Here is a 13,060-nt window from a genome sequence, read left to right as displayed (position 1 = left end):
CCTCCCCCGCGGGACTTTCCTGGCGCCGCCGCCGCCGCCCTCCCCCGTGGGGACCGATTTGGCGCAGGCGCGTTTCGCCGTCGCGCAGCGATGACGCGCAGGGGCGGGCGACAACGGCGGCGGCGGGGCCCGTAGTAAGGGTGGGCGGCGGGGCCGGACATGGCGGTACGGGCCGGGCCGCGGGAAGATGAATAAGGGCTGGTTGGAGCTGGAGAGCGACCCCGGTGAGCGGCGGGGGCGGCGCGGTGCGGCGGGCCGGAGCCTGGGGCCGGAATCTGAGGAGGCCTGAGGCCTGGGCTGGGGGGAGCTGAGGGACAGGCCAAGGCCGGGGCCTGGCGGGCTCTGAGAGACGGGGCGGGGTGGGGGCTGTGCTGGGGGATCAGATCGGGTGTGGGGATGTGTAGGTGGTGTTTGAGGCGGGGAGGTTGGGGTATGGGCTGCTTAGGCTGGGTTTTGGGGTGCCTGGGGCAGAAGCAAGGGCTGGGGAGGGGGTGGCATCGGGAGGGAGATCTGCTAAGGGGCCATGAGGGTGTCCGGGGGTGCGGGCAAAGTACTGAGGTGTGTGGGGCAGCAGTAGTGTGGGTCTTGGGGAGAAGGGAGGCTGTGTTGGGTTGGAGTATATGGGGCATAGCCCATGGGGGGTGTAGGGCAGACAGAAAGGGGGTGTCAGGATGGTGCAGCAGCTGGATGAAGGCAGGGGTGGGGGGAACAGGGCTAGAGCACCATTGTGAAGGTTCAGAGTGGGGCATGGACTCTGGTACCACTTACACATGGGATCTGGGGTTCCCTGGCCACCTCCATGTGTGTGATCTGATAAACCTAAGGCTCACAGTGGAATACATCTGAAATGCTGCAGGAAAGCATCTCTGTCATGTGCAAAAACCCACCCTAAAAGATTGCTGCAGTCCAGGGAGAGGCGTGTGGATGGGATGTGCCTTGCTACAGAAACAGCTCTGACCAGTGGTTGCCCCTCAGCTTCATGGGTGTTTGAGGACAACCTTTGTGCCTGTAACTTGGGAGCACACAAGGGTGTCAGCTCCATCCTGTGTGTCAGATCCCCTCATCACTTTGCAGCTGAGTGGGTGGATCAAACCTGCTCCCCACAGTAGCCCAGGAGGGTGCCGAAGAGCCCTGAATGGTGCCTGAGCAGCCAGGAGAAGGACAGCCACAGGTTCTCTGGTCAACCTCTGAGAGGACAAGCTGGTCCTTGGGCTGTGGTGGTGCATGTCTGAGGCTGGGGGTGAGGAATCAGACCCCTTGCATTGTACTCATCTTCCTGCACCCAGTAAAGGATTCTGTCTGCTCTTGGTCTCCTGGTCAGCCCAGGTTTTGCTGCTCTTTATCCTTTTCTTACTGGTGCTCAAGAATTCCCAAATCATTCTCCTCCTTCCTGTTCTTCTCTGTTGTGATGATGCTAAGGACAGGACATGGTTTGGATTCTTGCACCTGGGAGGGGAGGTTGTTTGCTTAGAATGTAATCTGTTGGGGCAGAGGGGGGCTCTCAGCACATGGCAGGTGCCTTCCTGTGGATGTGTGGAGGTTTGGATGCAGAGCTGAGAGCCCAGACAGTGGTTTAGGAATGATTCACCTGCTGCTTTCAGCCATCAGCACATCCCATAATCTGCTCAGCCCTGGTCACCAGGATGGGGACTGAAGCTCTGGGTGTGGTACTGGTCAGGAAGGGTTGGTAGATCCAGATTTGGGCTGTCTGCTGGGGCACGGGGAGCCTTGGGAGCTCCAGGCCGCTGGCATAATGTTGTGTGTGCTTGGGCACCAGGATGTTTCCTCCAGCTGACCCAAATAATTTAGGATGGGGATTTCAGGGGTGCCAGGAGTGGTCACAGCATCAGAGCTGTGCCCTTTGTGGGCACTGAGTTAATATGAAATATTGAATCAGAAAGACAGTGGTAGGAGGGGACTCCTGGAAGTCTTTGGCCTAAAGCAGAGCTGACCTCAAGGGTACTTCAAGTCATTCATGGCCATGTCTGATTACATTTGAAGGGGATTTCTCCACTGGGTCCCAGGGCTGACTGTGCTGGTAATGAAGAATTGTTTTCTTCTGGGTGTGCAGTCAGAATTTCTCTGGCTGCAGCTTGTTCCCCGCACTTCTTGTCCTTCCACAGTGAGCTTGGAGAAGTTTGGTTTCTCCCCTCTCTGATTGCCCTCTGATGCTGATGGGGCAGGAGGGGAACAGGCAGCAGCCCAGCCGGTCTGGCTCATGCTCCTGGAGAGCTTCTGTGGAGAGGTGGGAGTGCTCTGTGCTGAGCCCTGGCCAGCATGAGGGTCCTGCTTGGTCTTCTCCATCTGGTGGCACCTGCAGGAGCAGAGCTACTTTCAGGTTTGTGGCTGGTTGTGCTCTCGAGGCTGTGCTGGGAGGCAGATCCTCTCTGTCTCTGTGGCAGAGCTGGTGGTAGGGTTGGTGCCTTCTCATGTTGTGCCATGGTCAGCAGAGTGTGACTGCTGCAACGGGAGAGCCAGGGAGGCTCTCGACCTCTGCGGGAGCTTTTATGGTTGAGAGAGACTCTACCTGCAGGGGGAAGGAGAGCTGTGGCTGTGATGAGCACCTGAAGACCCTTGGGGTCTGCAGGGGCCACGTGCCCTGCCAGAGTTGCTGCAAAGGAAGCAGCGAGGCTGCCTGAAGCCTGGTTAGATGTCACCTGTCACCAAGGACCCCACAGCTTCACATACTCTGAGCAAAAACATCTCTGTCAGGAAGGTGCTGAGTTGGGTGGCTGTGGGGCTGTCAGTAGTCCAAAGCTTGTTATTTCCACAGTGTGTTTCTTCCCACTGACAGTTCTGTAAGAAATATTGTGTTTTCTTCAAAACCAACGAAGACTTTTTTGCTCCTGGAAGTTTTCTCCCTGTTTTAGTAATTTTAACATTGCTGTGAAAGCCTTGTGAGTTCTTACCTTCTCAACTGGGCCACTTCCATCAGGTTCCTTAAATCCCTTTTTTACAGGGCTTTTTTACTCAGGATTGAATCCTCTTGTTGATATTCCCTGGAGTTCCTCCCAGGCTTTCAGCAGTCTTTGTGTGGGAGCAGAGAAGCAGATTTATTATTCCAGTCTCGAGTTTGCTAACTCCACATGCAGGGAGACTGAGCTGGCTGCCTTTGCCACAGCATGGCAGAGGAAGCTGCTGTTCCATTGCTGTTGTCTCTGTACCCCTGGCTACATCCTTCTGTAATGGGAATTTTGTAGTCCCAGGAGACAGGCTCTTGGATTTGGTCCCCCAGGAGAGAAGGAGATGAAGATGAACCTTTCAGCTCTCACTCTTCCCCTCAGCCTTGCGCTGGGAGATGGCTTTCCATGCTTTCATTAATGAGAACATAAATTATCTTTTGAAATACCCCATGGTCTGTTCAGCCACTTTTCCCTCTGGTCAGAAGTGTGGGTGTTGTTTAGTGCTCCCTGCTGCTGCTTGAGGTGGGGATTTAGTTGGCAGTTCACCTGCAGTGGGTCAGGATGCTGAAGATGGCCCTGGCTTCATTGAGCTCTGGCAGGAGAGGTTTGTCTCAGGTCCTCTCAAGGAAGATGAGTGGGGATGGAGGGATGAAGGGAGCCAGGGCACCTCTGTAGCAAGCCAAGGCTCAACACCTCTGCTGCTGGGGAGTCAGCGTGATCCTGGTGCCACTCTGCTGAAGTTTTTCTGGCTGTGCCTTCACCTGGGACCATGTGGGACCTTCAGGGGCTGGTGTCTGCAGGTTTCCTCTCTGCTCTCTTCAGCCAGAAGTAACCTGTTGGTTTTGTTCCTTTCCAGGTCTCTTCACACTCCTGGTCGAAGATTTTGGTAAGTGCAGGTGACCTCTCTGGGAGGTCAGTTTTGTGCCTGGTCCTTTTGGGCAGGCTTACACCAGCTTCTGCCCTTTGTTTGTAGGGGTCAAGGGAGTGCAGGTTGAAGAGATTTATGATCTGCAGAGCAAATGCCAGGGGTAAGTCTGGGGGGACTTGCTGAGGGGAAAGTATAAGGTTGGTTGAGCAGAATGTGTGTGCAGTCCTGGGAACCCATCGCCAGGCACTGGGAAGGGCCCCTGTGAGCCTGTCAGTCATGGAGGTCAGTGTTGGGAGTGGTGAATCTGGAGAGCTTCATCAGGCTTGGGGCAGAGGGGCCTTGGGAAAGGCCTTACAGGGCAGGTGGGGGACATTGTTCAAGGGCTTCATCTCCATTTCCCCAGGGAGAGAGGCAGTGCCAGACAGCATGCTGATAGTGGGAACCTTCTCCCTGTCTCAGTGCTTTGAAGTAGCTTTGAGACTGTCACTTTGTGACAGTTGTCTCAACTCCTCTTGAAAATGAAGGTGACAAATATTGAAAAGGAGGGATCATTTGGTGTTCAGGCACCAGGTCAGTCAGTGTGGAGAGGTGAATTTCACCTCCCATTTCTGTCTTAAGCCTCTAAGACCTGTCAAACCCCAAAGTTTTCAAGCTTGATTGGTGTCTGAGCCCAGACCATCAGACTTAGGGTCTCATGGCAGGAATGGTCACCACCAGAAGGATGAGGGTGGTGGTTCTGTCTTTGCCTGGGGTATGAAGATTTCTGGCGCTGTGCAGATCAGCTCCACTGGTGTGGTCCATCCAAAATGATGCAGCTGCTGCTTTGTCTCCACAGCCCTGTGTATGGGTTCATCTTCCTGTTCAAGTGGATCGAGGAGCGCAGGTCACGCCGGAAGGTCTCAACCCTGGTGGATGAGACGTCAGTGATTGATGATGACATCGTTAATAACATGTTCTTTGCTCACCAGGTAGGCTGGAGGTGAGGGGAAAGAGCAGGGGTGTCTTGTGGGACACCTCGGGGAAGCACTGTGGTACTGAGAGGTTATACTACTCTGGCTGTTGCTGAGGGCAGCTCCTCTTTCCTGAGGTTCTCCACCCTGTTGGTCCCTGTGGTAGAGAATCTGGCAAGGGCTGTGAGCCTGTCCATGGCCTGCCCTGTGAGCAGATGCTAAATGAGTCTCACTAAATGAGACTGACCTCTCTTCCTTGGGAACTGAAATCACACGAGTGGTTCTTGCGTCAGTGCTTTTCAGCTGATAACTGTTGACTCTGAGGGGTTGTTGAAGGGTTGCCTCTGCCTGTTGGTTAAGATGATCCTTGTGTCACTCACCAGCTGATCCCCAATTCCTGTGCCACCCATGCCCTGCTGAGCGTCCTCCTCAACTGCAACAATGTTGACCTGGGCCCCACACTGAGCCGCATGAAGGATTTCACCAAAGGGTTCAGCCCTGAGGTAGGGGTGGGAGTGTGCAGGGCTGTGCAGGGGTGGATGGAGGGAGTGCGGAGCCGGTGGGTGAAGCATTTTGTGTCCTGTCTCTTCCTAATGGTTTTCTCTCTCACTCTTGGCTGCAGAGTAAAGGCTATGCCATCGGCAACGCCCCGGAGCTGGCCAAGGCACACAACAGCCATGCCAGGTGGGTTGGGGAGCCTCTGGCAGCTCAGCTGGGCTGGAGGAGGATGGCTCTCCCCTAACCTCTCCTTTCTCCTGCCCTCGCAGGCCGGAGCCACGGCACTTGCCGGAAAAGCAGAACGGTATCAGCGCCGTGCGAACCATGGAGGCTTTTCACTTCGTCAGTTATGTCCCCATCAAGGGACGGCTGTTTGAGCTGGATGGGCTGAAGGTCTACCCCATTGACCACGGTAAGAGCCTGCCTGTCTCCCTCATTGACACAGCTGAATAGACACCTTGGTATGTCCAATTGTGGGTATTATTTTTCATTGCTACTGAGCACTGGATGACATTTGTGGAGAGTTGCTCCAAAGGCTCCCAGATCTGTCCTGAATTTTGACTGCTTACTTTGGACCCTGCGTGCTGGAGACCATGTCTGGAAGGCAGTTATTTCTGAACACGTTGCATTGCTTTTTCCAGCTTCTTCATTTCCCTTCCAGTCATTCAGGGTCACGAGGTCCTTCTGCAGCTCTGTAATAATTCAGTATCTCAGGCAGGATTTATCTTCTCCTTATTCTTCACTGTGTGCTGAGGCAGAAGTTGCCAGCACAGATCCCACCAGGCTGCTTGGGTCACTCCCTCCTCTTACCACTTGATTTGTCAGTTCTGTCTTTCAGACAGGTTTTTATCCCTGCTAGGATTTGGTGTCTCTCAGTCAGACCCTTTGGTAAGGTACCCACTTCATGTTCCTGGGTTCTAAAGTACAGCACCAGATCCAGTGGCAGGTGGATCCCAGCAGAACCCGAGATTTCCTTGGACTTTGTGAGTCTGAGCCTGGGAAATGCCCCTAGTCTGTAGGGTCCAAAATTCTCTTTCTGCCCTGTGGATAGCTCATGTTTTCCATCAGGAAGCTGGAGGCAGGGAGTTCCACGTATGAGCTGACACCTGGTCCTCTCCTTCCCAGGCCCCTTCTTGACTTGCTCCCTGGTGTGTCAGGAAGCCAGGAGGTGGCCTTTCAGGACAGCAGGATCCATGCTGTACGTCTGAAGCAGGAGCCTTGCCTGTGTTGCTAAGCCCAGCTCTGTCTGTCTGTCTGTCTGTCTGTCACAGGGCCATGGGCTGAAGATGAGGAATGGACAGACAAAGCCAGGAGAGTGATCATGGAGCGCATCGGCCTGGCCACAGCAGGGTAATGTCCTGGGACACAGTGCAGGCCCCTCACCATTTTTCCCTCTTATTTTTACTGTGGTTTCTGCAACAAGTTCATGGAAGCAGGGGTGGAGAAAGGTGCATGGGCAGAGGTGGAGGTGTGCTGCCTCCTTGCCTGCAGTTTGTCTGCAGCTTGCCTTACTTTGGAGCAAGCAGGGAAGCTGCAGGCTCTGCATGATGCAGAATCCTTGCAAGTGGCCATGTGGGATGAGGTCCTTGTTTGCTCAGGTCCATAGGAGAAGCAGAGGTGCTTGTGGTCCTGAGCTGGGCCTTTGGATGCAAGGGTGAACAATCCCTGGCACAGGCTGCCCGAGGAGGCTGTGTAGTATCCCTCCTTGAGGATACTCAGAGATGTCTGCTGCACCTTTCTGCAGGGAGCCGTACCACGACATCCGCTTCAACCTGATGGCAGTGGTGCCCGATCGGAGGATGAAGTACGAATCCAAACTTCACATCCTGAAGCTGAACCGCCAGACTGTGCTGGAGGCCCTGCAGCAGGTAGGGCAGCCCAAGCCCTGAGGGTGTGTGAGCCTTGGGCAGGAACAGGCTGTGTTTTCAAGGCTTCTGCCTGTGCTGTGGAGGCCCTGAATTTCGGTGGGTGGTTAATCTTGGGAAATGTCTTCTGGGAAGAGGAGATAACCAGCCTCACAGCTTGGCCTTCTGCTGCTCACCTGGGAGGTCACTATCCTGTGGCTGCCAGGTGATTGTGCACGGGAATGCTCGGCAGTTGGCTCACTCGTAATAGTTCTTCTGTGGTGCTGGAGTGGGAGGGATGTGGTTTGGGTCACCCCAGTCCAGCATTCACTTCCAACCTGTCGTTTGCTTTCAAGCTTATCCGAGTAACTCAGCCTGAGCTGATCCAGACCCAGAAGTCTCAAGAGTCTCAGCCTTCTGAAGAGGCAAAGCCAGCCAGCAGCAAGACCGTGGTTCCAGAGAGCACCCATCCAGGTAGAGCGCCAGGACCAGTGGTGTTGCCAGCCTGGCCTGCTGTGGGGGAAGCACAGGCTGGTGACTACCCACCAGCTGGCTGACTGGGAGACTGAGAAAGTTTTATTGCCAGCTTCACGTTCTCTGAACCCTGTAGTCAGTGTGCTGGGGTGTGGTAGGTGCTCCTGTGCTTGGGAGAAGTGTTGTAGTGACACGGAGCTTGAAAATGGGAGGGCTTGAGTTTGGGTATGCTGGTGGCATCTGGAGGTGGAATGGGAAGTGGGTGTCATGGTCTGGTGGAGCTCTTTTGCTACAGGGGGTAAGCAAGGGGTGGCAGAGGACATTAGGTAAATAGTGAGGGTGCTGGTTGTGAAGGGCTGTGCTGTGCTTATTTGGCAGACAGCACCGATGAGCCTGCCAGCCAGGGCCACCCCACAGCCACCCAGAGCCCACCCAGCAAATCCAAACCTGTGGCAAAGACATCAGGGAGCAGCATCAACGGGGCACCTCCGGCCAACCCCATCGTGCAGCGGCTCCCAGCCTTCCTGGATAATCACAACTATGCCAAATCCCCCATGCAGGTATGCCAGAGCTCCAGGCCAGCAGCACGCCTGGTTTGAGCTGAGCTTTTCACATCTAGTCCCTCTCCTCTTGTCTGTCTGTCTGTATCTCTGTCCAGCTACCCATCTAAGCCCTTCCCCATCCTTGCAGCCTGCTGTCCCTTGTGCTGACCGCAGCCAGGTGGTGAGAGGGTAAAGAGTGACCTGGCAAAAGTGATCAGTGTTAATGTGGGTCAACTGAGCAAGCATAGGGAGGAGTCTCCCATCTCCTCTTGTTAGGGGCAATCCCTGGTGCTTAGCTGGACCGAGGATGTGTCCTCTGGGCTCTTCCTCCTTGCCCTGCTGCCAGCGGGCCATCAGCAACTGTGTTCTGCAGGAAGAGGAAGACCTTGCAGCAGGAGTGGGTCGCAGCCGGGTCCCAGTCCGACAGCACCAGCAGTATTCAGACGATGAGGATGACTATGATGATGATGAGGAGGAAGAAGTTCGTAACACCAACTCAGCCATCAGGTGACAGCTTGAGCTGAGGGTGGGGGGCAGGGAGCTGACATTTGCAGAATCACCACCATCAACTCTCTTTCCTGAGCGCTGGTAGTTGTGTTAGAGCCTGCGCCCGTGTATGCTCCTGTCTCACTTTTCGCAATCAGTCCTGGGTTGATTGTTTCACTGGATTTTGTGAAGCCCTTTTGCAGCTCTTCACAATCAACCCTGAATTTTGGCTGCCCTGAGGATAGCTGTGTATTGGCAGCAGGCTTTGGGGCACATCTGTTCCCTTGTGCTGACTGCCAGATCAGCTCCTGGTGGCAGTGTTGGTGTGCCTGGATTGCTGTGAAGGTCAGAAGGTGGGGTCACAGTGAAGGTGCTTTTGGGGCTTCTGGAAGAAGTGCAGGGGTACCCTGCACCCTGTCCCCCCGAGCTGCATAGTGATACCTGAAGCCGAGCAGTTCAGTGGTGTTGGGGTGCTGCCAGAAGCTGGTGGCAGTGGGGGTGACCTAGAAACGTTTCAGGGCTTGCTTCGTCCCAGCAGACAGCCTGGAGTGCTGAGTGTGGAGCTGGCAGCACCCGTGCTGGGCCCCCACCTCCTTCCAGCAGCTGCTCACCTTCCCCGCTGTGTTCCTGGGCAGGTACAAAAGGAAAGGGCAGGTAAAGCAGGAGCACGTGGCGGGGGCTGCGGATGGCCAGCTCTCCGTCCTCCAGCCCAACACCATCAACGTCCTGGCTGAGAAACTGAAGGAATCTCAAAAGGATCTTTCCATTCCCCTCTCCATCAAGACCAGCGGCGGGGGTGCCGCCGTGGCGGTGGTCACCCACTCCCAGCCCTCTCCCACCCCCAGCAATGAGAGCACAGACACCGCTTCCGAGATCGGCAGCGCCTTCAACTCCCCGCTGCGCTCTCCCATCCGCTCGGCCAACCCCACCCGCCCCTCCAGCCCCGTCACCTCCCACATCTCCAAGGTGCTCTTTGGGGAGGAGGATGGGCTGCTCCGCCTCGACTCCATACGCTACAACCGGGCCGTCCGGGACCTGGGGCCCGTCATCAGCACCAGGCTGCTGCACCTCACGGAGGACGGCATCTTCTGCTCGCTGGCTGCTGCAGGTAGGTGCCTGGATGGCTTCTGGGGGGTTGGCATCTGACTGCCATGACAGGACAGTGTCCTTTGACTTCAGGAATGGATATTGGTCCTTCGTGATGGCTCCTGATGCTTCCTTCCCTGTGTGCAGATGGGGGGAAAAGCTCCCCCCCTTCCATCAAACCTGGTGAAGAGGCTCTGGTTGCAGTCAAACTGGACGAGAAGGAGGGCACTGAGGCCAGTGACAGCAAAGAGAAGGTGGGACTTGGCAGGACCAGTGATCACCCTGGGGGGGAAAAGTATTCTCCCAAGGTGAGTTTTGTGCTGCGACAGCCCTGGGAACGTGGAGCTCCCTGCGCTCACCCAGAGGCTCAGCAGCGCTGGCAGTGACCGAACCGCATGTGCACGCTGTCCCGCTCGCGTGTGGCCGCAGCCGTGCCTCCAGGCACAGGGCAGTGTAGGTTTTGTGCCTTGCGTCACCTCGGGGACATTTGCTGGGGCAGTGGGCAGAGCCAGTTGGGTGCTGTGCTCTCCTGGGCCAGGGGCTGGTGGGATCTTGTGCCCCCAGTGCCACCCTGCTGGTAACTTGACTGCCTGTCTGTGCACTCAGGCAGGGGCAGGGTGGTCTCAGGCAGAACAGTCATGTCCATAGCTCCCTGGAGCTGCCTAGAAACTGACTCAAAAGTAAGAGTCTTCAAATCAGGTTACTGAGAAGAGTTAGGCCCTGGGCGTTCCTCAGGCATGCACACAACTCCTACCCCTGTCCTAGAGAACCAGGTACCTGTGCCTGAGCTGGGCTTGGGCAGAACCCAGCTCCCCCAGGGCTGGCTGTAGCACAGGCTCACTGATCACTCACTGACTCCAGAACTCCCCACAATAAACTCCCTTTTTGTTGTTTTTTTCCTCCTCTTTTTTCCCACTCCCCCTAGCAAGTGTTTTTTGCATTGACAGATCCTCCCTTTCCTGTTGAGAGAGGAACACCTACCATCTCACCCTGCTGGCTCCTGGGCTGCAGCACAGGGGTCCATCTTACATCTGATTTGCTTGATCCTGGCAGGAGCTGCTGGCACTGCTGAAGTGTGTGGAGGCAGAGATTGCAAACTACGAGGCCTGCCTGAAGGAAGAGGTGGAAAAAAGGAAGAAATTCAAGGTGTGTTTGTTGGTGGCTTGTTCACATTGCCGATTTAGCTCCCTGAAGGCTTCTGTCTGGAGTGTGTTTACATCCAAGTGGAGGGAGGGTGGTTCAGCCAAGGGGAAGTGTTGGGATCCCTTTTTTTTACCAAACAGCTCCCGCTGGAATGAACTGAAGCCTTGGGCAGCACTAAGGAGCTCTAGGATGAGGATGGAGTGCTGCAGCACTGGCAGGAGGAAGGGGGAGTCTCTCCCCCAAGGTCTGCCAGGATTCTTCTCCTGTCCACCCTTGTCTCTTCATAGCTGCCTTTTGTGGAAAATGGTGGCATGTGAACTGGGATTCAATTGTGTGCTGACCTGAGAGCTGGGTCACTTCCTGGTCTGGTTCCCTTGATCAGGAGTGCCAGTTCTTTGCCCAATAGCTTTGAGTTCTTTCTTCTTGCCACCTCTTTGTGGATTATTTATGGATTTGTCTTCTCTTTGTAGATCGATGACCAGAGGAGAACCCACAACTATGATGAGTTCATCTGTACCTTCATCTCCATGCTGGCCCAGGAAGGTGAGCCATGCCCTGGGGTGCAGGGGACAGTGTGGGGTTTAGATTCAGCTGGGGGAGACAGGGAAGCCCACCCTGCCCTGCTCCCTGTTTCTTCCAGGCCTGAGGCACAAGGTAGTGATCTGTCTGGGGAGCCACACATCTCCACTCTGTGTCTTGCTGATTTCATTCTCCCAAGAGAAGCCCGCTGATGGGTTTTGGGAGAGAAAGGGAGGGATGGCTGCACTCTGGCAGGGGCAGTACCAGCACTCCATCTCGGGCCTGCTCTCCCCCTGCAGGCATGCTGGCCAGCCTGGTGGAGCAGAACATCTCCGTCCGCAGGAGGCAGGGAGTCAGCATCGGCCGCCTGCACAAGCAGAGGAAGCCAGACCGGCGGAAACGCTCCCGCCCCTACAAAGCCAAGCGCCAGTAGCCTGGGGGCCAAGACTGTGAGGAGGAGCAGCTGCTGGGCTTTGTGGTGCTGGGCAGTGGCCTTTGGATCTACATTACCCTTTGCCCAAGGAAAGGGGACCACAGTGACAAACCCTCAGCCGAGGTGGAGCCTGGGAACAGAGAGAAGTTGGGTTTTCCTGTGAGCCAGTTGTGACAGGCAGGAACACGTTGTCTTGAGGAGTGTCCCTGCAGCTGAAGGCAAGTGCCATGGCAGCACTGGGATGCCATGGGCCCATGTCTTGGTGCCGTGGCTGAGGACAGTGGCAGGAAGGGAAGAGCCCACCCAACCCCTCTGGCATTGCAGGAGCGCCGGCGATGCTGGAATGAGGCTGTGCTGGCCGCAGCTGGCTGTGGCTTGTGTCCTGTGTCCAGCCCATCAGCTCTGTGCTTCCCCAGGATATTCATGTCTGTTTTTTATCCTTCTCCCTCCCCCAAACTTATTTTTCATTCTGACCTACTCTGTGGCTGTCGCTGAGCAAGACAGCTCCCGAACAGAGCCCATTCTCCTTGCATCAACCCCCCATGCCACTGCCCAGCTCCCAGAGCTGGCTCATGCAAGGGCCAGGCAGGTCCTGCCTTGTCCTTGTGCCCTCGCTGGGATGGGGATGGCACCACCTCAGCCAGGCTCCTCCTGGGCCTTGGCAGCTCTTGATGGGCTCGTTCCTGGAGCTGGGTCTTGTGCCCAGCCCTCTGTGGTGATGCTGGGGACTGGCACGTGGCTCTGCTGCTCCCCTAGGGACCAGCACGGTGGCCCTGGCAGTGCCTTGGGGCCACACAAGTTGGATGTTGGATGTGGAGTCATTTGGTGCCCTTGGCAAAGCTTGTGTATGTCGAGAGAGGTGACAGTGGCTGCTGTCATGCTCATGGCAGGACAGGGACTGCAGTGGTGGGAGGCTGAAACTGCTCCTCCTGCCCCAGCTGCTTACTGGGTGCTAACCCAGAGTGTGCTGGGGAGAACAGCAGCTGTTCCCCCCCCCTTGCTTTTCACCTTCCACCTCTGCAAGCCCTGATCCTTCTGCCTGTCCCCAGCAGCCCAGCAGAAATCCCAGAAGCCATAGGTTGGCACCTCTCTTCTGAGGGGACAAGGGGACCTGCCACAGGAGAGGACTGAATTTTGCAGCTGTGCAAATTTGTATAGATCTTGATTATGGAATGAAACTGTTTTTTGGTATTTGTTGAAGGGAAGAAAAATCCTTCTGTCTTTTGCTGTGTCTAATATCAAGTGCTGTAAATAATGATCTGTCTGAAGGAATAAAGCTATCCTGTAACAGCCAGCCCAAGGCCAGGTGTGTAG

General features: G+C 55.7%; 1 protein-coding gene across 2 annotated transcripts; it reads left to right on the top strand.

Moving 5' to 3' along the window:
- The first annotated feature begins 82 nt into the window (after positions 1-82).
- BAP1 (BRCA1 associated protein 1) lies at positions 83-13,010 on the top strand. Of its 2 annotated transcripts, none has more exons than XM_030458458.1 (17): positions 83-224; positions 3,760-3,789; positions 3,877-3,931; positions 4,607-4,739; positions 5,105-5,224; positions 5,344-5,405; positions 5,489-5,631; positions 6,491-6,569; positions 6,964-7,087; positions 7,420-7,537; positions 7,916-8,097; positions 8,453-8,586; positions 9,201-9,673; positions 9,799-9,905; positions 10,705-10,797; positions 11,265-11,337; positions 11,613-13,010. In XM_030458458.1, exons 1-17 carry the CDS (start codon positions 188-190, stop codon positions 11,744-11,746), a joined length of 2,097 nt encoding a protein of 698 aa, XP_030314318.1. In that variant the 5' UTR covers positions 83-187; the 3' UTR covers positions 11,747-13,010. The 2 variants fall into 2 exon arrangements, with proteins under 2 accessions (XP_030314318.1, XP_030314317.1); XM_030458457.1 differs by having other exon boundaries at positions 103-224; positions 9,799-9,959.
- Positions 13,011-13,060: the final 50 nt, after the last annotated feature.

Source organism: Calypte anna, chromosome 12 (genome assembly GCF_003957555.1).
Source record: "Calypte anna isolate BGI_N300 chromosome 12, bCalAnn1_v1.p, whole genome shotgun sequence".
NCBI classification, from domain to species: Eukaryota; Metazoa; Chordata; class Aves; order Apodiformes; family Trochilidae; genus Calypte; species Calypte anna.
This window is presented reverse-complemented; position numbering and strand designations above follow the sequence as displayed.